Source organism: Penaeus chinensis, chromosome 8 (genome assembly GCF_019202785.1).
Source record: "Penaeus chinensis breed Huanghai No. 1 chromosome 8, ASM1920278v2, whole genome shotgun sequence".
Lineage (NCBI taxonomy): Eukaryota > Metazoa > Arthropoda > Malacostraca > Decapoda > Penaeidae > Penaeus > Penaeus chinensis.
In genome coordinates this window covers 12,905,611-12,928,110 of record NC_061826.1, presented here as the reverse complement: position 1 = coordinate 12,928,110, position 22,500 = coordinate 12,905,611, and the positions used below count along the sequence as shown (strand labels likewise).

The 22,500-nt window shown below is 36.2% G+C and overlaps 3 protein-coding genes across 3 annotated transcripts in view; 2 read left to right on the top strand and 1 right to left on the bottom strand.

Annotated features, from left to right (window-relative positions):
• The window catches only part of LOC125027757 (protein Fe65 homolog), a 169,313-nt gene extending 162,325 nt beyond the window's left edge, over positions 1-6,988 (top strand). The window contains 2 exon segments of the mRNA XM_047616894.1: positions 1-82; positions 490-6,988. The exon segment at positions 1-82 is cut by the window's left edge and continues 98 nt beyond it. Coding sequence (XP_047472850.1) covers positions 1-82; positions 490-630 — 223 coding nt within the window. The 3' untranslated portion in view covers positions 631-6,988.
• Positions 1,228-6,988, top strand: LOC125027758. Its single transcript, XM_047616895.1, has 2 exons — positions 1,228-1,281; positions 3,393-6,988. The coding sequence occupies exons 1-2, from the start codon at positions 1,228-1,230 to the stop codon at positions 3,759-3,761; spliced, it is 423 nt and encodes a 140-aa protein (XP_047472851.1). The 3' UTR covers positions 3,762-6,988.
• Positions 6,989-10,139: 3,151 nt separating this feature from the next.
• The window catches only part of LOC125027779 (thimet oligopeptidase-like), a 14,869-nt gene continuing 2,508 nt past the window's right edge, over positions 10,140-22,500 (bottom strand). The window contains exons 2-16 of the mRNA XM_047616916.1: positions 20,588-20,761; positions 20,095-20,234; positions 18,960-19,078; positions 18,629-18,814; positions 18,421-18,434; positions 17,054-17,080; positions 16,798-16,823; positions 16,418-16,637; positions 15,511-15,615; positions 15,006-15,128; positions 14,746-14,883; positions 12,371-12,445; positions 11,855-12,031; positions 11,452-11,712; positions 10,140-11,329 (exon numbers count right to left, since the gene is read on the bottom strand). Of these exons, the coding sequence (XP_047472872.1) occupies positions 11,129-11,329; positions 11,452-11,712; positions 11,855-12,031; positions 12,371-12,445; positions 14,746-14,883; positions 15,006-15,128; positions 15,511-15,615; positions 16,418-16,637; positions 16,798-16,823; positions 17,054-17,080; positions 18,421-18,434; positions 18,629-18,814; positions 18,960-19,078; positions 20,095-20,234; positions 20,588-20,761 (1,986 nt within the window). The 3' untranslated portion in view covers positions 10,140-11,128. The remainder of the gene's footprint in view (positions 11,330-11,451; positions 11,713-11,854; positions 12,032-12,370; positions 12,446-14,745; positions 14,884-15,005; positions 15,129-15,510; positions 15,616-16,417; positions 16,638-16,797; positions 16,824-17,053; positions 17,081-18,420; positions 18,435-18,628; positions 18,815-18,959; positions 19,079-20,094; positions 20,235-20,587; positions 20,762-22,500) is intronic.

Below are 22,500 nucleotides of genomic sequence, written 5' to 3'. Positions count from 1 at the left end.
CCAGGACCAATTTATTGCCTATGTGTTTTATTGTGAGCCATCCACTGGGGCTCTCTGCAAGACCATTGAGGCTGCATGCAAGGTGAGCAAAAGAAAATGCACTATTTAGGTAGCTGTATCTGCTGCTTTCAGTGAGCTATTAGGTTGTCGATGTGTACTTGTAAATATGAATTTGCAGTTTGAATAAATGAATTTTATGATTAATGGCCACTTCAGATATTTTACACCCTACGCAACAATAGTCTATATTATTTAAAAATCCAGTAATGTTATTCTTAATTTTAAACCGTATAATTGATTGTTTCTGCTTAGTATGGTATATACAGTACATTATCATATGAATGAAACTGCACATGTAGCAGTCTCATCATTGTACATGTCTGCAATTGCTGGTCAAAGACATTCATTTTTTAACATTATATTGAATTGAAGTACAAATTAGGTGTTCATCTCAAACTCCACTATTAACTCTTCCACAATTCCCCACAGCTGAGATACCAGAAGTGTTTGGATGCCCACCCAGGCGTGAGTCGTGGCAGGGGAGCAGGAACCCCCCGCAGCATTTCCTCCACCCTGCGCTCCATGTTTGGTTCCATCACTGGACGGAAGGCTCGGTCAGCAGAGTCTTGAGATGAGGACTCACCTCTGCAGGTAATCACTTCACTCATGTCAAGACCTCAGTGATGTAGAGTGACATGCCTTGTGAAGAGACTTAGGACTTGGCATAAGATAACAGTTCATTTAACAGTGATACTTTCAAGTTATGTGTGTGTGTGTGTTGTTGGAGAATTATTTCTCATACTGCAAACCCTGCATAGTGCTGAGGACAGTATGTATGACAGTGGTTTCTAAAATATTTTTTATTTTATTTAATCCTAATAAAAGAGTGAGCAGCCTAAAGATAATCAAATTGGAATTGGAAGTTTTACAGACTTTTGTTAAGCACATATAATTTTGTTGTGCACTTAGTCATTCTGGTTTTGTACTTTACTTTATGTCTTCTATCAGTGTAGATTTTTAGGAATTGATTTTATGCACTGTGTTACCAATTGGTAGAGTTTGTTAGTTGTATGTATTGTTGCCACTTTTAAGAATGAATATCAAGTAGACTTGAATCTGAAGAAGATAATGTTACATGAATGGCATGAATCTAGATCTATATGTATATTGAGGTTGTACTTAAATGACATTAAAAAAGATGACAAAAAACAAAAGATTTAGGGGCTAATGGAAGTCAAACTTTTCCCCCTCAGATGCGCCAGTTCTCATTGCAATTTTAATGTAAGTTTCATGCAGTGAAATGGAAGCATTTGAAAGCCATGCAAAAATTGACTGGTCAGCAGTACTGTTGTCATTTTGCAGCTGTGACATGAGCATCAAAGCTTGATTTTAACTTTATAGATTTGTGCTATGACAGATTCACTGATCTTGTTCAAAAGCAAAGAGAATTCTGCTATTTAGGAGTCCACTGTGTGCTTTCTTCACATTTTTAGCACATGGCAGTTTAAGGATGTATTGCTGTTAATTGTTCAAGTGAATGAAGACAGTTCTTTGTGAAAATACCTTACAGTGAAACATGTTAGAAATACCATATGTGATCACAAGTGGATATAATGAGATCTAGATTTGTAATAGTTTTATAGTTTCTGAGAATACGATGATATATAAATTTTTATTTCATAATGGCTTGAAGTTAACTTGTTGACTTCAACCAGGATATTCCTCAGTACAGTACACCTTATTGTATTGCACTGATTTTAGATAAGAGCAACATGGAATATGATTGCTTTGTAATGACGATTTTTCAAAAATTTTATGATGTACTTAACAATCCCTAACACTGAAAAGGTATTTTTAGTGTTATTCAGCCCATGGTGTTTCTGACCTGTAAAAGAGAAGCCTGTGTGATATCTTCCAAGATCATAGATTCTCTCATACATAAACATCAAGAATTCCATTCTCAGTTTGAAAAACACATCTTAGAAGTACCTGTGTATGGTGTATTTTGGATAATTTTGTATATGTGAAAATATAATTGAAATTGTTTTTATAACTGGTCAGACTGCCTATTTTAGAGGAAAACAAAAGCAAAAAATTTCAAACAAGCTTGTAGAGTTTGATTTTTATGCTCAGCAGTTTTATTTGAGTTTCTTTTTACACTTGATGCTCTGCCTTTTTGGGCTACAAAGTGTATGTGCATCCTTTTAGTGCCTGTCTGTCAGGCCTTCTTTGCCAGGCATGCGAAGGAGGCAATTTGCACGATCTGTAAGTTCTAACTTTAGTGTAAAAAGTGGCTTTTCAATGAATATCACCTATTATACAGATCTAAAATTTAATGCGGAGATTAACTTACAAAATTACAGGATGAGATAAGAACGTGGAAGCAAAAAGAAATTGGTTAAATGGAAGACTATATTATTTATTTGTCTGGAGAATTGGGTACAGTGAAAGCTCTTTATAATGCTTTAGAGGCAAAATCCTTTTCCAGATTTAGCACCATGAGGTGGTGTGAATATGGTGGTGTTTTTTTTTGTTTTATTTTTCTACTGATGAAAGAATTTAAAGATTTTTGGCGTAGTTTTCATTTAGGATTTACATCAATTGCCATATGGTATTACCAGATATTGTACAACTGTGTACATTCTTGACCATGTGGGATGGAAGGACTATAAGCCGTCCTGTTATAGATATTCCTGTATCCTATGTCAAGGAATGTTGTTAGGTCTTGTAGTATTATCAGTTCCTTTCACATAGTTACTGATAATCACCTGCTATTTCTATTTATAATTTGAATGCAGATTATGCTGTTGAAATTGGGTTCATAAAGAGGTTTTGCTGTATCTTTTTTAATCTGGAATAAAGTGCTAACACTTGTTTACGCATCACTTCACTCCTCTGGAGATGCAGTGATGTGGTTCATTAACTACATTAACAAGTTATAGTAGGTGATGTAGATGTACACTTATAATGGCAAGGCTGTGTATTACATGTACTGTATGTTATGTAGAATTGTATTGTACATGTTATTTCTAGCTGTTTTTGGTTGTGTAGAAATTTTAGCTGGACTTGATAATGGGTTCTGTGTGCGTGTGTGTTTAATGGTGAAGGAATTTCTGACTTTCCTCTTCCTAATGATATTGGGCGATATACAGATTTATTTTGAATAATCTTATTTTCTTATATGATTAGTACATTTGACTCAGGGTGTATCTCCTAATCACATGGGAAGATTCTTTCAACATTCTCTAATAAGGTTGGTTTGAATATTAACATATATACATATTATGTGTGTAGTAAAAATATCACTACTGCTCTCATTACTAATAGTTAGCAACTGAAATCCTCATAACCTACTACTTACTCCTTCTTACTAACACCTACTAACCTGACAGGACTTCTGGGCCCAGTCTGCAGAGCGTGAGGTCATCCCGCACCGCCACCTGACCAGCCCTGGTGGAGGCTCCACTTCCCCGACTGTGTCAGGGTGTCCCTTTTCCTCACGACAGGTGCAGGCATTGGTCTCTCCCACGTGTGAATCTCCCCACTCCTTTAGCACTCTCCATCGCTCTCCAACCACTCAAGCCCTCATGAAGGTTCCTCCCACACCAGCCACGCCCATGTCCCCCATGGATGCCCTCCGTCGCCTCCAACTCCCTCCAGATCTCTCTCCTCAGGAAGAGGATTTAGAGGGTGGAGTTGACCTGGAGGAGGGAGTAGGGGATGAGGAAGATGATGGCGTAGAGGAACTAGGAAGTACCTAAACTGATCAATGAAATATGCAGTTTTCTGCTTCAGAAGTGAAGTGCCATTCAGCCAACATGGTTAACTGCTACAGTCCTAATAGTTTAACAAAAACAGCTGTACTGATATGCTTGATGAGTTGGTATCAGAAGCAACAGCATGAATTCATTTCAATAAATAATTTACAAAGTAAAATGATCTAGAGAGCAACCTAAATCATATATCCTAATATGCCCTCCATACAGCCATGCACAATATGGCATCTTTTATTTTTTGACTTCAGTAGAAATGGTAGACTCCCTTAAGCTGATAATTGCATCATATTTCCTGACTTCCTAAGTTCCTCTCTAGTCACCCGCCACTTTCCTACAGATTGACATATAATTTTGTCACAAGTGATATATTGTAGACAAGACTGGAAAGCTATATCATAGACATAGAAAATGGAGATGGTTTGGATTTTACTATAAGGGGATTCCTATTAATCCAAGTAATGTGGGCGTGTGGCTTGGTGTTTGGATCTGGTTTGGTGTACGCACGTTCAGCAGGGCCCAGATTGGCTGGTTGTGTGTAGACTACCTTGCATCACAAATCTTCTGCACGTACTCAGTATGGTTGAGTTTATAAACGTAAGAATATCTTAAGAACTCATTCTGGCCACTCTTTAGCAAGCTCTAAGTGTGCATAACACGAGGAATTCTTGGAATTCTTACTTTATGAAGACAGCCTCCGCTTCTCGGTACTCCCGTGGAAGAGATCATCAGCAGGGGATCAAGTTGTGCCTCTGCTTGCGTAGAAATTTTGCTAACCACTAACACATTGATGTACATTTGTGAATGTTTTATGTGGCCTAGTGCAACTGTATCTCTTTCTCTGCTTTATCATTATTGTCACAGGAACATGCTATTTGTTGGATGTTGACTGATCTGTGTTTGGCCCATGTTGCTGAGCTTAATTATTTTTACCTTTTTACAGTGAATGATCATAGTGGTTATATATATATATATATATATATATATATATATATATATATATATATATTAATTAGATGACTCAACAGAAGTTCATGAATATTCTGTAATATGGTGAAAAAAGTTATGCTTAGAATTTAAACTAATCAAACACTGTCAAGTTAAGGTCACAGTATAGCACTCAGAACAACTAGCTAAGTATGTTTGGTGAAACATAACTTTAACCTCACTGTCAGCTGTGTTGTATATATAAGCATACACACACACACATATATATATGTGTATGTATATGTATATATATAATGTATGTATGTATGTATGTATGTATGTATATATGTACAGACACACTTTCTTTTCTTTTCTTTTCTTTTATCTTGTGTGTGACAAGATTCTTGGTCATTCAATCTCTCAGCTTTGTTCAAAACAATTACTGTACCTCTTCAGCTGAACTCATATAGGCTACTTCTAATCTTGTTGACTGTGAGTGAATGTTTTCTTGTTACCGCATATAGCCAAGTAACTAGTCGTTAACATAATGTACTTATGAGTGCTTGACTGGAGAAACTTTACATACTTAGGGATATAAATCAGTGAGCACAAGGAGCTTAGTCAGCTTGCAAGATCTCCAGGTCTGCATGGATATAAAAGGGCAGCCATAAGTAATTGTAGGTCAGATTAGACATCATTGATTGGGAATAGTATTATTCCCACTCTTGTTTCTTTTGCTTGTAGCTCCCATCTGTAGCATATAATACCATATTTCCTTGTGCCCATTGTGAATAACACATACATAAAGCCTTAGGTGTAAAATAGAACCTATGTATTTGTAGTGTTCACTTTGGTCAGTCACCTGAGCCTCCTAAACTGACCCACAGAGGGCACATATTCCACCAAAGTCAGTTGATCATTGTTATTTTTATTTTATTTATATATTTTTCATAAGAAGCATCTCATCAGATCGTGAAAGCTACTTGAATTTCTGCCATCTTTCTTTTCTTAGTATTTTTTATTTAAATAATATAAATAACTAATATATATATATATAGTATGACAATTTGCAATGCTAGAATTTTAAGGCATGAAAACATGGTGTGTTGAGATAGCTTCTTGACAATTTAATGTGAAAAAACTTAGGTTGGGTCACTGTAGGAGAAGTCCACACAGCACAGTAACATACATGTAGCCACATCAGCAACTATGGATCTTAACAAATATGCCAGTAACTATTTATAGTTAAGTAAAGAATGTCTCTTTTAATTTAGTACTACTGTGTACTTGCTTCTTTAATAATTAGATCATTTTGAATTAGCATCACATTGTTAGTGGCATTTGTGTAAATTGTGAAATAACCATTTGTTTTTATTTCTTATTTCCTTACATTTTGCAAAATTATTACCAGTATGTCATGGAGAACTGTATGTAGGAATTACAGGATGTTGAATACAAGATAAATATTTACGGCATGTTTCAAGTTCTGAATATAGTGTAGGTCAAATCCATGGATGTCAAATGCATTCCAGGGACAGAGTTCTGGAGAAAGAATAGAACTTTCCTTATTGAGACCTATCGTTGCTGGTTATGTTACGATCATTGCCATAGTTACCAGCATGTGGTAAATTACCCATGATTTGTGTAAAAGTTTATGATTGCTGGTGTATACTGGAACAGTTGAAACTTGTCAGAAAAAAAATCTGAATTTTGCAGAACCAGTTAGTGCTTTTTTATTTTAACTGACAGAACTGTATAAAGTAAGGTTAAATATACAGGTATACTGGTAGATTTTATGATTTTATCTCTTGAAAAAGTAGAATGGTTCTTGCATTGGTTTAGATAATGCCATACATACATTCCATTGAGGTAGTATATTGATTTGAGGGAGGAATATTGTTAAAGCCAAGGCCATTTGTAGTGGCCATTCTAGATTGAATAACAGTAGATTGTAAGGCTCATAATTGTTTATTAATGTTCATGTCCAGTCATTGTGAGAGACCAAGGAACTGTAATTCCCAGTTTCATGGTTATACCTTAAGTAATTAAGATGACTGAAGCAACCATTTGCATTATTTCTGAAATTTTTTAGTTCAAATGCCTCTTGAGATGTAATACTTTATGGGTGAATTTTTGTGTATTTTTGTATTTCAGTTACACATGTATGTACAACTCCTCTGGCAAGTCATGTATTTAAGTGCCTGTCTATTTGCATTGCAGGCGCTTACACAAACTTTATCAATGTTGATACCCAGGTGTGAGCAAAATACATTATTACATAGAATAAACTGTATTTTCATTTATATATGAGCCCTCCACTGCACATTAATCAAAAACTTTTTCAGAAGGTTAAAAATGAATAAAGAGGTGATATTCATACTAATGAAAATAGTATTTTCCTTTTTGAGTGCCCCAAAATCACACAACTTGTCATGATCTTTCTTTGCACTATAAAAATCACAAAATGCACATAAAACATTTTGCCATTTAGCTAAAAAATATAAACTACTATTATATAACCTCATCCTACTACTTTTTTTTTTTTTTTTTTTTGGGGGGGGGGGCAGACCAGCCTACCTTTCCTCATTTCCTTCTCACATGAATATATACTGAAAGTTTAAATATAATATTCAAAAGCTGGGGGAAATTCTTTTCAGTTGAAATTCTTTTTTGTACGATCTTTGCCTTATCCCTTGACTGAGGCCCAAATGACGGGAATATGCAACCATGAAAAATCTGGCAATGGGAATAACTCGCTATGACTGCACAAAGCAAGAAGAGGGTACAGCATTATTTCCTCTAGTATACAAAGATGAACTGTACCACCCATAAGCCAGGGCACTATTTCCAGGCTCAGGATCTTATTCCTGCCCACTGAGACTGGGATGCAGGGTGTGTTACAGAAAATTTTATACAAAAATATTAAAAAATAACACCAATAACAAAAATGTTTATGCAAAAAAAATGTTTACCCAGAAAAAGATAACCTTGCAAAGGGAAGGCAAAGAGTCTTCATACCATGAGTGTTCAGGCCTACAAGCCACACACCTAGGAGAGTCACCACTCAAGTAAGCCTAAACCAGGATTTTGGGACAGTTAGGCACTCACATCCAATGGGTTTTTCTTTGAAATTTGAACACTTTCCAGGTACTTAAAAAATCTCAGAGTATTTATCCTACATTTCTGGAAAATGTATAATGTAAACAAAATATATATTTAATTAACAACAATGGTTCCTAGTACCCAGAATGAGAACTGTATCCAAATAATTGTCAGTAATCTTGAGGTTATAAATAAAAGTACTTTATATATATATATTACTTTCATAGAAAGAAAAATATACATATGCGCTGCAAATTCAAATGAATGAATTCGATCTCACAGATCTTATGCAAGATCATTTTGTTTATATTTCACAAGTATTTTGTTACCTGGATATAAAGGCTTGTAGGCACTCAGGCATTCATTATTCTTTATTTTTCAGTTTTTCCATTGTCTTCTTATTTTAGATTTATTTATGTTAACATTCAAATTCTTAGGTTATAAAAAAAATATATATTTCTTTCATTCCAGTTGTCACTTATAATTGAAAATTATCTGGAGAGCTGTGTGTGATGAGAAATATAATTTTTAAAAATTTGTTATTTTATATACAAATTTAAACATTAAATTACATTCTAGGGGAGATGTAACTTCAGGTAAAAAAAAAAAAAAAAAAAAAAAAAAAAAAAAAAAAAATAAAGCACATGCTCTGTGAATCTCAATATTCACTTCTAATGGAGTTATCTTTAGCCCTGTCCACAACAACAAAAAAACATTGGCAGACACTGTCACCAAAGAAAGTCTGTAGACACAGATGTATTTGTGTCCACCTGGCAGTGTCAGGCTAGTCAGTCTTGTAGATTTTAGACTATACACCTTGAATATTATGTATCTGGCAGTGGCATCAGTCCACTGGGCATGGCAATGTCTAGTGCTTTCATTCCAGTCTATAATTCTCACTTGTGTCCGCAAACAGTTTGCTTGCATGGACACAGTTATCATGTCTGATGTGAAGCAGACAAAACAGCACATGAGTGACTCCTAGTTATTTCATCTCCCTGTATAATTTCATTAATTCTGATTTTATGTAACACTTCATCTTACATTCCAGTAATTTCACTTTTGTTGTACTATTGCTCACATGATGCAAGTCATTTTTCTCCCTTTTCCTTTTTTACAGTACACCAGATTAAAATAACATGTACACCCACATGTATCTGTAACGACGATACAGCATGAAAAGTAATACATTAAACAATAAAACACTTTTTTATTTAGATGTAAGAAAGGTAAAATATTTAAACTTGTCAATTATTAACAAAATGTTTAGCAACAAAAACATCAGTAAAAGTTTATATTTGCAAAGAACCAAGATTTGCGGACTGGAGCTGACAAAATCCACGTATTTAGGAAGAACTGCATCATACATGGAGTTGGAAAAATTGCCTTCCAGCTTTCCTGTTGTCAATTATAATAAACAAGAAACAGCTGCACAGTTATCCTCACTTTGATCTACAATAACACTTTATCTTAAAATCTTTATCAGTACAACCACTTACAATAAAAATTACAAGCCAAAATATCTTGAACACAAGGATATTTAAAACTGTATACATAAACTGCTGCTTATGACTGCATTAAAATCACTACAATTTTTTTTAAGCAAATTTCCATAGAAATATAATACATTTGAGCAAGGGATTGACGAACCACACTAGTTGAAAAAAAAAAAAATAAATAAAAAATCCATATTCAGTAACACCGCCACGATAAGAATGGGAGTTTACCTCTTTCTGCCTAGATCTCATTTTCTTCATGATCAAAGACGGAACAAGAATTTGACGATAACTGCAATGCTAAAGATGATTCTCCCGTAAGTATCACTGGAGATGAAATTGCTACATTCATGACTAGACAGGCAGTGAATTTTCTTGTGATGAAGCATTGACAACAATAAACTCATATCAAATGACACTGAATTTTTGGTGTTAAGTACATTTAATACAAAATTTAAACCTCTTTGATATTTCCTTTCCAAGATATGTTAGTTAACTTTGTGTTCATCAAAATCATTAGAATTCTTGATTATCTTTTACTATAGTAGTTAAAAATTTTATACTTCAAATATATAAATATATATAAAATATATATATAAAATATATATAAATATATAAATATATATAAATATATAAATATATATAAATATATATTAATATATATATATATATATATATATATATATATATATATAACTATATATATATATAACTATATATATATATAACTATATAACTATATAAATATATAAATATATAAATACATATATATATAGAAATATAGAAATTATAAATTTATATATATATATATATATATATATATATATATATATATATACACATACACACACAGATATATACAACAAGACCTCATTCTCTTTGGGAGTTTTTAGTGGTTAATAAATCCACAAATGATCTTAAATACTTCTGATGAATAAAGACGTTATTCCACATATTGGGACTAAAATAATCATCCATCTCCTTCCAGAAAGTCTGAAATACAACAGCTAGTATAGGGATTACCTTCAAAAATGAAAATCACAGTAAACTTGAATGTGACATTCCATGCTCCCATGTCTGTCTCCAGTGCCACACCTCTGGCTACTCATTTGCACTCGTCACAGTCACTAGTCTCTGCATATGGTACCAGCGTCTCCAAAAATAAAAAACAAAAAAATTGTATTGAAAAGGAAGGGATTATCTACAAGACTGACCTTTTCTTTTGTAATAAATATTTTGGTATCAACTATAATCTGTGCTCCCATGTATCTGTGTAATGGTCTTAAGAATAAAGGTCTTACTGTATATAAATATTATAATCAAGTGTGTGTGTGTGTGTATATATACATACATTATATATATATATATATATATATATATATATATATATATATATATATATATATATATATATATATATATATACATACTGGCAATCATTTGGTATTTTTGTTTATCTTAAATGAACCAAATGATAATACAGAAATACTTCATTTCAACGCCTGTGAATGTAGACTACTGAATAAAACAGTTGACATAACAGTGATAATTTGTTTTCGTTGAGTTTCCTCTGAATTTCATATTAATATAATATGTAACTGCAGTTCTTTACACTGCTAATTAATCCTGAGTAACAATGTTACTCCTCATCCCATGTACTAAAGAACAAATTCTGGTGCTACTTAAATACAATTTCAATTTCTTTTTCTAAATAACTTTACACATGACATTCTGTAAAAAATAAATCTGTATTACCCAACTCAAAAAAAGGACTATACACTTCTAAACTTACAATGGCATCAAAACTGCATTATTCAGCTGCTCTCAAATTCAGACTTGCAGGCCTTTGTTGCGCAGGAAAGCATCATGTGTTGGATCACGACCTAAGAAATCTCTAAGTAAATCCGCAGCATCCTTTGATCCACCCGGCTGAAGAATCTTTGTACGATAATCGGTTCCAACTGCAGGGGTCAAGATGCCTTCCTTCTTGAACCGACTCTCATACATGTCCATGGAGAATACCTCACTCCACTGTGGGTGCAAGAGTTTGAAGTTAGGAAATACATTCTGTTTACACTTGCAATCTTCAACAAATTCTTATCCAACTAGCTGATGTAGCATTGTTTTCGATTAACTAAATTTATGTCTCTTACCAGATAACCATAATACTGTGCATCATAACCACCAGCAAGATGACCAAAGTTGGCTGGCATGTTGGTGTTTGGAATGGGTTCGATGTCCATAATATCACGATATGTTTGAGCAAACAAGGACTTGGTGTCTGCCTGCCCTCTTGTATGGATTGCTTGATCAAAGGTTCCCAAAATGATCTGACGCAAGTTAAATCCACCAGCGTTTGCCTTTCGTGATTTCTGCAGCCTTTCTACTATTTCATCAGGCAAGTTCTCACCAGTCTATTGGAAAAAGTTGGAGGCCTCCTTTAATTTATAATTACCAAATATATCTAAGACTTTATTATACAACATAAATACCTCACTGTCTTTCTTAAAATACCCTATCTCCATCTTAAATTGATTGACAACATGCTCATACTACCTTGTAATGACCAGACATAAGGGCAAGAGGTTCCTTCTCCCAAACCCAGTTCTCTAACATCTGCGATGGTGCTTCCAGGAAGTCTCGTTCCACACGAGTTCCAGCAAACATGGCAAATGTTGCACGAGAACAGATGTGGTGCATCACGTGACCAAACTCATGGAAGTATGTCTCAACCTTTAGGGGAAGATATGCAGATGTCAAAATAAGATAATAAAATGAGCTCCAGAAATAATTGATTCAGTGCACCCACTGAAAACTGTATTTGATTTAAACATACCAGTTAACAAAAATGTCAATTTACAACTTATCACCTCTCTTGAATATATTACAGTGGCTTTACACACTTGGGACAGTTTTACTGGGTTCCACTAGTGTCAACTACATTCAAATCTCAAACTTATTCTTTTCTTATACATTACATTCATAAATCATGTTCTAAAATATCTATAAATTGGATTTATAATCCCTTAAAAAAGCAATCAAAGAAAAATACACAATAAAACAGAAACGAACCTCTGAATGGTCCAAGAGAGCAGGCTTGTCTTTGGTAGGCTTAGTAAAATTGCACATCATTGCACAGACTGCAACCTGGGGAGAGGAAACATTAAAAAGAAGTCATACAAGCACACTAACATTCATAAAGTTTATAAATGGTGAAATGTTCTTCATAAGAGAGAATAACATTCTTCAAAACAGGAACATTCTGACAGAACTTTCCAACTACAGGAAGAGATAATGAGATTTAAGTCCAGTTCAATTTGCAAAACTCATTATTAACTTCTTTAGGAATATCATTTAGCTGATTATTTGTAACTATGGGAAAAAAGAAGGAAAAAAAAGACCAAGAGTAAGCAAGATGATGGATTTAATGCACTGAAAAAAAGAAAGAAAAGTAAAAACAATATGCACCACCCTCTAAAATATCTCGCATAAACACCAGAATTTCTATATGGAAGAAATGCCTTTAGGATCATAGGAATACACACCACAGGGCCAGGCTATTTCTTTGCTGATTCACACCCTATTATCATGTACCAGCAACAGTGAGAAAATGAAATCACCTAACTCAATTCATCCAAAAGATAATCTACACAATGGGGGAGAGGAGTGTGTGTGTGAGTGTGTGTGTGTGGTGGCGGAGGGGGGGGGGAGTGTGTGTGTATGTGGAGGTAATAATAATAACAATAGATAACATTCTACTTGTGTAATTTTTTATATCTTTTTGTTACATTCAATTTTCTGTAATACAACCTGCACTGCCAGTCACAGTGTGCTGGAATAGGATCCTGAGCATGTATAAAGTGTCCTGCCACAAGCTGGTGCTCTTAAAGTCATGGCTCAGAGATGGTACATTCCACATTCATTTACCAATGAGAATAATGAAAGAGCCCCTTCCTAAATACCCTTTGAGATTATTCACTCTCCAAGAGTTTTGTACACTCATGGCCTTCAGTCAAAATTCTCATGACATGTTCCTGTCACCCAGCCCTCAGCCAAATTATTCCTAGTGGCATGTTTGCGTCACCCAGCCCGCAAGCCAAATTTTTTCATAACATTAGGGTCAGTCACCTGGATTATATGAGTTAAAATGGAATTTAGCTATCTAAAGTAGTTATTATTTCATAAGACATAAAACCAGAGCAATGTAGGCCAATATGGAAATCAGTTCACTTAACCAAGCAATTTAATTTGTTTGCCGGGCATTCCTTTCCTACAAGACTTATTTACGAAAGTCTGATCACAAGTTTATACCAACTATGGAAGGCTTATCTCTGTATTATGATGTATGGCTTTTCTACACCACTTAGCATGCCTTGAAGAACATAACCAAAGCCCAATAACACCAAGGCTTGAGCCAAAAACTTAGTGTAAAGAAGTGAGGTCTAAAATTAAATAAAGTTGTGACAAATAATACAAAAGGGAAAAAATCCTTTTTGTGTGCAGTTAACCAAAGACTTTGGAGAAACTGCTCAGGGTCATGATCATCCTCTGCTTCTCCCTTAGTCCACATAACCCAAGAGAATATAACAGGAAAGGGAGGGAGGGAGGGAGGGAGGGAGGGAGGGAGGGAGGGAGGGAGGGAGGGAGGGAGGGAGGGAGGAGGGAGGGAGGGAGGAGGGAGGGAGGGAGGGAGGGAGGAAGGAAGGAAGGAAGGAAGGAAGGAAGGAAGGAAGGAAGAAAAGAAAGAAAGAAGGAAAGAAGGAAAGAAGGAAAGAAAGGAAGAAAGGAAGAAAGAAAGGAAGAAAGGAAGAAAGGAAGAAAGGACGGAAGGAAGGAAGAAAGGACGGAAGGAAGGAAGGAAGGAAGGAAGGAAGGAAGGAAGGAAGGAAGGAAGGAAGGAAGGAAGGAAGGAAGGAAGGAAGGAAGGAAGGAAGGAAGGAAGGAAGGAAGGAAGGAAGGAAGGAAGGAAAGAAAGAAAGAAAGAAAGAAAGAAAGAAAGAAAGAAAGAAAGAAAGAAGGAAGGAAGGAAGGAAAGATAGAGGGAGGGAGGGAGGGAGGGAGGGAGGGAGGGAGGGAGGAAGGAAGGAAGGAAGGAAGGAAGGAAGGAAGGAAGGAAGGAAGGAAGGAAGGAAGGAAGGAAGGAAGGAAGGAAGGAAAGAAGGAAGGAAGGAAGGAAGGAAGGAAGGAAGTAAAGAAGGAAAGAAGGAAGGAAAGAAGGAAGGAAGAAGGAAGGAAAGATAGAGGGAGGGAGGGAGGGAGGGAGGGAGGGAGGGAGAGGGGGAGGGAAGGAAGGAAGGAAATAGGGAGGGAGGGAAGGAAGGAAAGAGGGAGGGAGGGAAGGAAGGAAGAAAAGAAAGAAAAGCAAAAATGAAATGAGGATATGAAGCTCGAGGGCAAGAACTATAAAAACCAGCAGTAGCAAAAAAAAGGCCTGATGCCAACTGTACCTGACGGTCTCCTGTGGGCCCTTCACAGGATGGCTGAAGGGGGAAAATAGCAGCATGACCAAACTTGCCATCTCGAGGATACAAATCAAGGAAAAAGTACCCCATCTTCTCCCCTGTCTCCGCGTCATTCACACGATACTAAAAGAGAAAAGACAATGGGTGGCTGAAATTATAAAGTTCTAAATGATTCTGTGGCAACTTTTACCACAAAGCACATCAAAATATATCAAAGTATTTAGTAAACATTTTTCTAAACTTACCAGTTTCACATCTTCATGCCATGTGTCTGCATCAACTTCTTGGGTGAATTTAAGGCCTAACAAAATTTGGTATATATCCAATAAGCCCGAGGTAACCTTGTCCAGGGGAAAATACTGACGCACCTGTTCGTGAAAAGAAGACAAAAGTAAAGAAAATGAGAATTATGCAGAGGGTAAAATAATACAAAATGGCAAACAATGTGCCAAAAAGAGTAGCTAGTTCATAAATAAGCACTGCATCTCCAGGCCTACCACATGCCCCATTCTATAGTGATAGAACAGGGGCTATCACACTATACAGGGCCAACATGATATGAGCAATATCTCTTTGCAACACGTGGGAAAAAAACAAAAATTGAAATTACATATTCTATCTGAAAAAGAGAAAGAACAATCGAATACTAAAGCTTTTAACTATAATATGGCAAAAGTAATATGTGAATATGTAAGTGTATGTATAGCTACACCACAAAAAAAAAAAATCCAATAACAACCATGGTCCAACCTCATCTTGATCCACAGCAAACATTTTTTCCTCCACTTGATTCATGTAGTAACGGAAATCCCAGAAGTCTAGCTTGCCGGAGTATTCATAACTGTATTTCTCACACTGGAAAAAAAAAAGAATGCAAATCAATACATGGCCTCCTTTACAGATGCATTCCTGTATCTAAATATACACAATTATCCTAATTTCAAAGGGATATTACATCTTAAATCATGCCATATAATGCATGCCAATATCTACTTTCCCTTATTTTTCTCTTTTTTTTCGAGCGTGCAGGTTATTTATAAATGCGTACACGACCAAGTGGTTTTCCATGCTTTCATCTGGTAGTGCAAACACTCCTCCCTATGGAAATACATGAAAGAGCAAGTCTATTGAGCAAGTGAATGTGTGTGACTGAGAGAATGAGAGGGTAATTGAAGTGAGCAATTGAGTGAGTGAATGAGGAAGGGAGGTGGATGAGTTGGTGAGGGTGGGTGAATGGATAAGTGAGTGGGTAAGGGAATAAGTGAGTGAGTAAATAAGTAAATAAGTAAATTAATAAGTAAGTAAGTATGTGAGTAAGTGAGTGAGTGAGGGAGAGAGGATGGGTGAATGGGGGGGGGGGGGTGAGGGATTGGATAAATGAGTGGGTAAATGAATAAGTGAGTAAGTGAGTAAGTAAATAGGTAAATAAGTAAGTAAATTAGTAAGTGTGTGAATGAGTGAGTACTGATAGTTAACGAGTGAAAGCAAGCGAGTGGTTGATTGTGTGAATGAGAGAGAATGAGTGTGTGGGAATGACAGAGTAACTGAAAGAGCGAACGACTGTGTACTGAAGAACAACTCGGAGAATGGAGTGGACGGATGAAAGAGTGTACAACTACGCACGTCAGAAGGACGAGACGAGGAGACCCAAGCCTACCTCGTCCTTCTTCAACTTCAGCATGTCCTGTCGTTCCTGCTTCCACAGGGGTTGAAGCTTCTCAGACAGGCCAGAGAGGAACTCGGCAACGTTCTCTGGGGTCTTGGCCATGCGTTCCTCCAGGACATACGCAGCGTGGTTCTTGTAGCCCAGAAGGTCAGCCTCCTTCTGACGGAGGGTTATCAGTTCCTCCAGAATGGGCGTGTTCTCTTCCATGCATCTGAAATTATTTCCAGGTTATGGCAGTTCTACAGTATCTTTTAATTGTGTATGATCCTAGGCTTGTCACTTATTACATTAGGTGTTACATCCTATATATGTTGTTTTTTTTCATAAAACATTACTAAAGCTTAAAGACCCCTTATTAAAATGTAACCTACAAATTTCTCATTATGCTTCCGAGTAACTGAAAATTCAAATAACAATTATCTGAAGAGCTTACAATTACGACTGACAATGGCTGCTAAAATTCTATCTCAATTTCCCTTAAAAAAAATTATAATAAGTTTTCTCTATGTAATATCAGAATGAAAATACCTGATCATATCTGTGACAAATGCCTTTACCTTTTGTGAAACACACACTCACACTATCACACACACTCTCACACTCTCACACTATCACACACTCACATACTTGAACCTTCACCTTCACACTATCACACTATCACACACTTGAACCTTCACACTATCACACACTCACACACTTGAACCTTCACACTATCACACTATCACACTATAACACGCATACGCATACACACACACACACGCACACGCAAAAAAAAAAGGAAGGCCCCCCGGGAAAGAAACCGGGGGGAAAAAAAAGGGGAAAAACCCAAAACCCCCCCCCCCCCCCCCGGGGAACAAAAAAGGGGAAAAAAAACCGCACCCAAAAAAGGGAAAAAAACCCCCCCCCCAAAAAACCCCCCCCCCCACCCCCCCCCCCAAAAACCCAAAAAACCCCCCCCCCCCGGGGCCCGGCCAGCCCCCCGCCCGCACCCCGGAAAAAAACCCCCCCCCGGGGGGGCCCCCCCAAACCCGGGCCCCCAGCAAAAAAACCCCCCCCCCCCCCCCCCGGGAACCCCCCCCCCGGGGGGGAAAAACCGGGGGGAAAAACCAAAAAAAAAAACCCCCCCCCAAAAAACCCCCCCCAAAACCCCCCCCCGAAAAAAAAAAAAAAACCCCCAAACCCCACAAACCCCCCCCAAACCCCCAAAACCCCCAAAAAAAAAAAAAACCCCCCCCAAAAAAAAAACCCCCCCCGGGGGGCCCCCCCCCGGAAAACCACACCCCCCCCCCCCCCCAAAAACACCCACCCCCACACGCAAAACCCAACCCACCCCCACCCACACCCCCCCCCCCCCCACACCACCCCCCCCCCCCCCCAAAAAAACCCCCCACCCAACCCCCCCCCCCCCCCCCGCACACCCCCCCCCCCCACCCCCCCCCCCCCCCAAAAAAAAAAAAACCCCCAAAAACCCCCCCAACCCCCGGAAACCCCCCCCCCCCCCCGGGCCCCGGGGAAAAAAAAGGGGGCCCCAAAAAAAAAACCCCCCCCCAAACCCCCCCCCAAAAACCCCCCCAAAAAACCCCCCCCCCCCCCCCCCCCCCCAAAAAAAACCCCCCAAAAAAAAACCCCCCCCAAAAAAAAAACCCAAATTTTTAAAAAAAAATTTTTAAACCAAAAAATTTTTTTGGGGCCCCTTTTTTTCTTTTTTTCATATTTTACAGTAACAGAAAAAAATGCATAATAATGATACTAGAATAAAGAAAATATGAAACAAGCAAAATTACTGCCACATAGGCTAGGTATATGCACTCTATACAGGAGAATACCTACAGCCTGTCTAACACAAATGAGATAGAAAATACAAATAAAGCTTCTTTTGAACTCAATGCAATGGCTGCTACATGTTACCCTGCTGGTCCATCACAATCACAGCTACAAACTCCCAGCAAACTTTAAAACCTTATTTGTACCCTTTACACAACCCACAAAAATACCCTGTAAATCAACCCTTTAAATAAGGTAAAACAAAATTATGAGAGTAATACAACATATTCACTTCTTTCTTGCCCATATGCAAATCTTTGAACGCATAAGAAAACAAATTTCTAAGAAGTGATATCTTATTGTTTAAAGAAATACAAAACTATTGCACTGAAATTCTTACAAAACATTTACAGCCCAAAGCACAAGCATCATGTCAGCCAGTCCTCTGATTTACCTGGGCAAGTTCGTTAATGAAATCGTCGGGCATCCCTGCCAGCTCCTCTCGGGTGAAGAAGAGCTTGGTATTGTCCTCGTTCAAGTTGCGCTGGAACTTGATGCTCAGCTCTGACATGCGCTTCTTGATGCTCTTCACCTGGTCCTGAATCTCGCTCGACAAATGGAGACCTATGAGGGAACGAATCATTTAAAATTTCTCTTCAATGCTTTCTCACAACTTGATGATCCTATCAGCTAAAAATGCCTTTAAAAAAAGATAAATAAAAAAAAATTACACAAAACCTGCATATAAGCCTTCTTGCAAACATCTTACCATTGCGTCTTCCATGCAGAATGAGTTTGTCCACAAGCCTCTTCTGCTCACTGCTCATGCCCTCAACTCCAACATTTTCCTTAAATGCTACCACTCGGTCAAATATGTCCTTTCTCATGCTGAAACGATCAAAATTATTTCATAAAGAATTAAACTGACTTCAAACTTACAGAAATGTGTTTCTGTAAGCACAGTCATAAAAAAATCACAAATTATGAAATTAAAGTATTTGAAAAGATAAAAAAAATAAAAGGCCAGTATTGCATCCTACAGATGTTTATCTCCTTAAAACAATTATTTCAATAAGTCAGTTAACAATGTTGCATTCCAGTGGGACAAAATACCAGTCTATGCTCTAACTGGAAACTGATTCAATATCATGAAAACCTCTATGAACAAGAAAAAATCATTTTCATTAAAACAGTACACCCCAGATCCCAAAACCTTGATAATATAAAATGTTAAGGGAATTCAAGTCATACATTATCAGGGATTTTAATCTAATATTTAACCAAAGTAATGACACTAGCAACTGAATAAGAGTGATCACACTGCAGGAATTATGTACAAACACATATTCATATAATCATCATAACAAATAAAATGAAACATTCAAATTAACTGTATTTCTACACACAAAAATAAATCACAGTATTTTCATACAACAAGTCAAAAGGATGATAAATTTGGTTTATAAGTTTTTAAATATCTGTCCACAGTGACACTATTATCCACACCAAATTAAGACTTATCTAATGCTGCTGCTTAAAATACCACAAAGAAATCAAAAATAGGTCATGCTTTTTACACAGTTCTCTCACCAATGTGGATGGTTGATACCTTGCAACTTCCCAGCAGCACACACACAATACACAACACAATGTTACAAATCTCAGGTTATGTGAACAGGGACCCTAGCTATGTATTCTGTTCCTTCTTTATGAGGATTATAACAATGTTCTCCTTTTCCTTTTCTTTATTTTCTTTCTTTATTTCAAACCTTGTGTCACATGCTTTAGTTTGAGCTGAAGTTGCATGTAGCAAATCGAAGCATAAGAAAAAAAAATACAAAAAACAATAAAACAAAAAGACAAGCTAATAAAACAAGACGAGAGAGAAAAAAAAAAGGAAATACCTCATTTCGACATCAAACTCCTCAAGCTTCTGCTCAGCTTTGCTTGAAGCTTCACGGACAGCCTTATCAGTCGCAGCATGTTGGGGGAAGTCGAGTGGTGACCCAAAGGTTGAGCGCTCGTTCATCAGGTCTGCTAATTTCTGTAACAAATATCAAAATATTTTGGCAAACTATTAGGCATTATAACTTATCATTAAAACAGCAATTGTCAAAATTTTAGATACACAATTTTAGCTTCAGTTTTTCCATACATATAACCTTCTATGATTGGGTTTCAGTTCATGATTTAATGGTTTATGTATATCACATAAATCCTTTATCATAGTTTTAGATGTAAGCATCACTTATTTCTTTGCCCATGATGCCCAGCCTAAGTAGCCTATGCTAAATATTGTTAAATCTAAATGCTATTTAACCCTATCATCTAAGTCTTCTGAGCAAAAATACACAAATTATTTTCCATCGGCAATCTACAAAAAATCTACCACTTTACCTTAATGACATTGTCATAGCTAACAGTGTCCAATGGCAGTGAGCCAACAGCGTCATACGATGCGCGTTGTTGTGAGATGAGCGCATCAGTCTGTTTTTCGATGTCGTCTGGGGTGACACGCCGAAAATCGTACAACCCGTTGATTCCCTGAGGTGTTGGCATGATGGTGGTTACCTGTAAATGTGAACAATCATTAAAAAGGGGTTTAATAAATGTAAAATAATAATAATAATAATAATAATAATAATAATAATAATAATAATAATAATAATAATAATAATAATAATAATTATAATACTAACAATAACAATAACAATAACAATAATTATAATATTAATAATAATAATAATAATAATAATAATAATAATAATAATAATAATAATAATAATAACAATAACAATAACAATAATAATAATAATAATAATAATAATAACAATAAAAACAACAACAACAACAACAACAACAACAACAACAACAACAACAACAACAACAACAACAACAACAACAACAACAACAACAACAACAACAACAACAACAACAATAAAATTTGTAATAAAAAAGTTTCCCCTCCTTGTTATTAGAAAATGGGTTTCCTAATTACCCATAGAAAACAGACTGAAAGGGAAACTTTCTTAAAAGACCATAATTTTCAACAAATGAGTAAAACTTTACACGATGCAGAAACTATTAAAATTTCTTAGATTATTTAATTCTCGAGACAATGCAGAACCCATGAATCTATTTCTTTCATAATAAAAAAAAAAAAAAAAAAAAAAAAAAAAAAAACATATATTACGTCTCCCTGAAAAAACTAGATTCACAAACTTTTTTTATTGTAACATGTGACCTCTGCCACTAATTTAAATCTCTCCTTACAATTCACACCTAATGACACTAACCTCGTCTAAATCTTTTCTGCTCGTAACAAATCTCTTCCTTTCTTTCTGCATGTATCTCCATTTCAAACTTTGCTTATATTTCCTATCTGATTTTGTGATTAACCCACTGAATATGTGGTCTCCGAAGGGATATGCAGATCTTGCAATGAAACAGTGTCACTGAGGTTATTGCTGATCCAATATCTCTAAGGTAGTATTGAGAGTGTTTCATTAACCCATCGATGTCAGGAGAGTACATAGACACGCCAATTAACTGTGGTTTTAATCTGTTAATTTTCTTTACACATGGATAGCTCCACAAGCACTTTGTCGTCTTCATTATTATTATTATCATCATCATCATCATCATCATCATCATCATCATCATCATCATCATCATCATCATCATCATCATCATCATCATCATCATCATCATCATCATCATCATCATCATCATCATCATCATCATCATCATCATCATCATCAACATCATCATTATTATCAATATCATTGAAATTATGTTTTTTATATTTTATTAACAAAATAATAGGAATAAAAAATCTCAATAAATATTTCCAAAAATCAAGAAAAACTAAGAACAGATGAGACCAAGTACAACAAGTCATTAACTCCTTGGTGACTAACTTCCTGTTGACCCATCTATGTGTTAAATAATAAAATAAATCAATAAATCAATAAATTTGCAATGGATATGTCAAGCAAAAATAGGCCCAGGGGTTCCCTTCTCAGACGGCACCCTAAACTCATAAAGTTGTTTCTGTGGCATCTTTTTCTTTACCTTCCCCCCTTTATCCCCAAACCTCATACTAATTCATTCCTCAGCCAGGATAATAGTTGAGAGAGAAAGCGCCAGTATAAGTCTCTCTGCAGATGTGACATTGAGGGAAAAAAGGCAAAAGGAAAATATTTTCTCATATAAAATTACTATTTCCTAACAATGATGTTTTTTTTTCCAAGCTGGTTAATGACAGGCTTAGGTTTTGAAAATATGATTAATTATTACAGGTTTCCAAA

Excerpts from the sequence above, each read along its gene's own strand:
- LOC125027758 (XM_047616895.1), top strand. The coding sequence starts at position 1,228 with ATGGAAGTCAAACTTTTCCCCCTCAGATGCGCCAGTTCTCATTGCAAT. Across the intron at positions 1,282-3,392 it reads GTTCTCATTGCAATTTTAAT|GACTTCTGGGCCCAGTCTGC; the intron begins GTAAGTTTCATG and ends CTAACCTGACAG.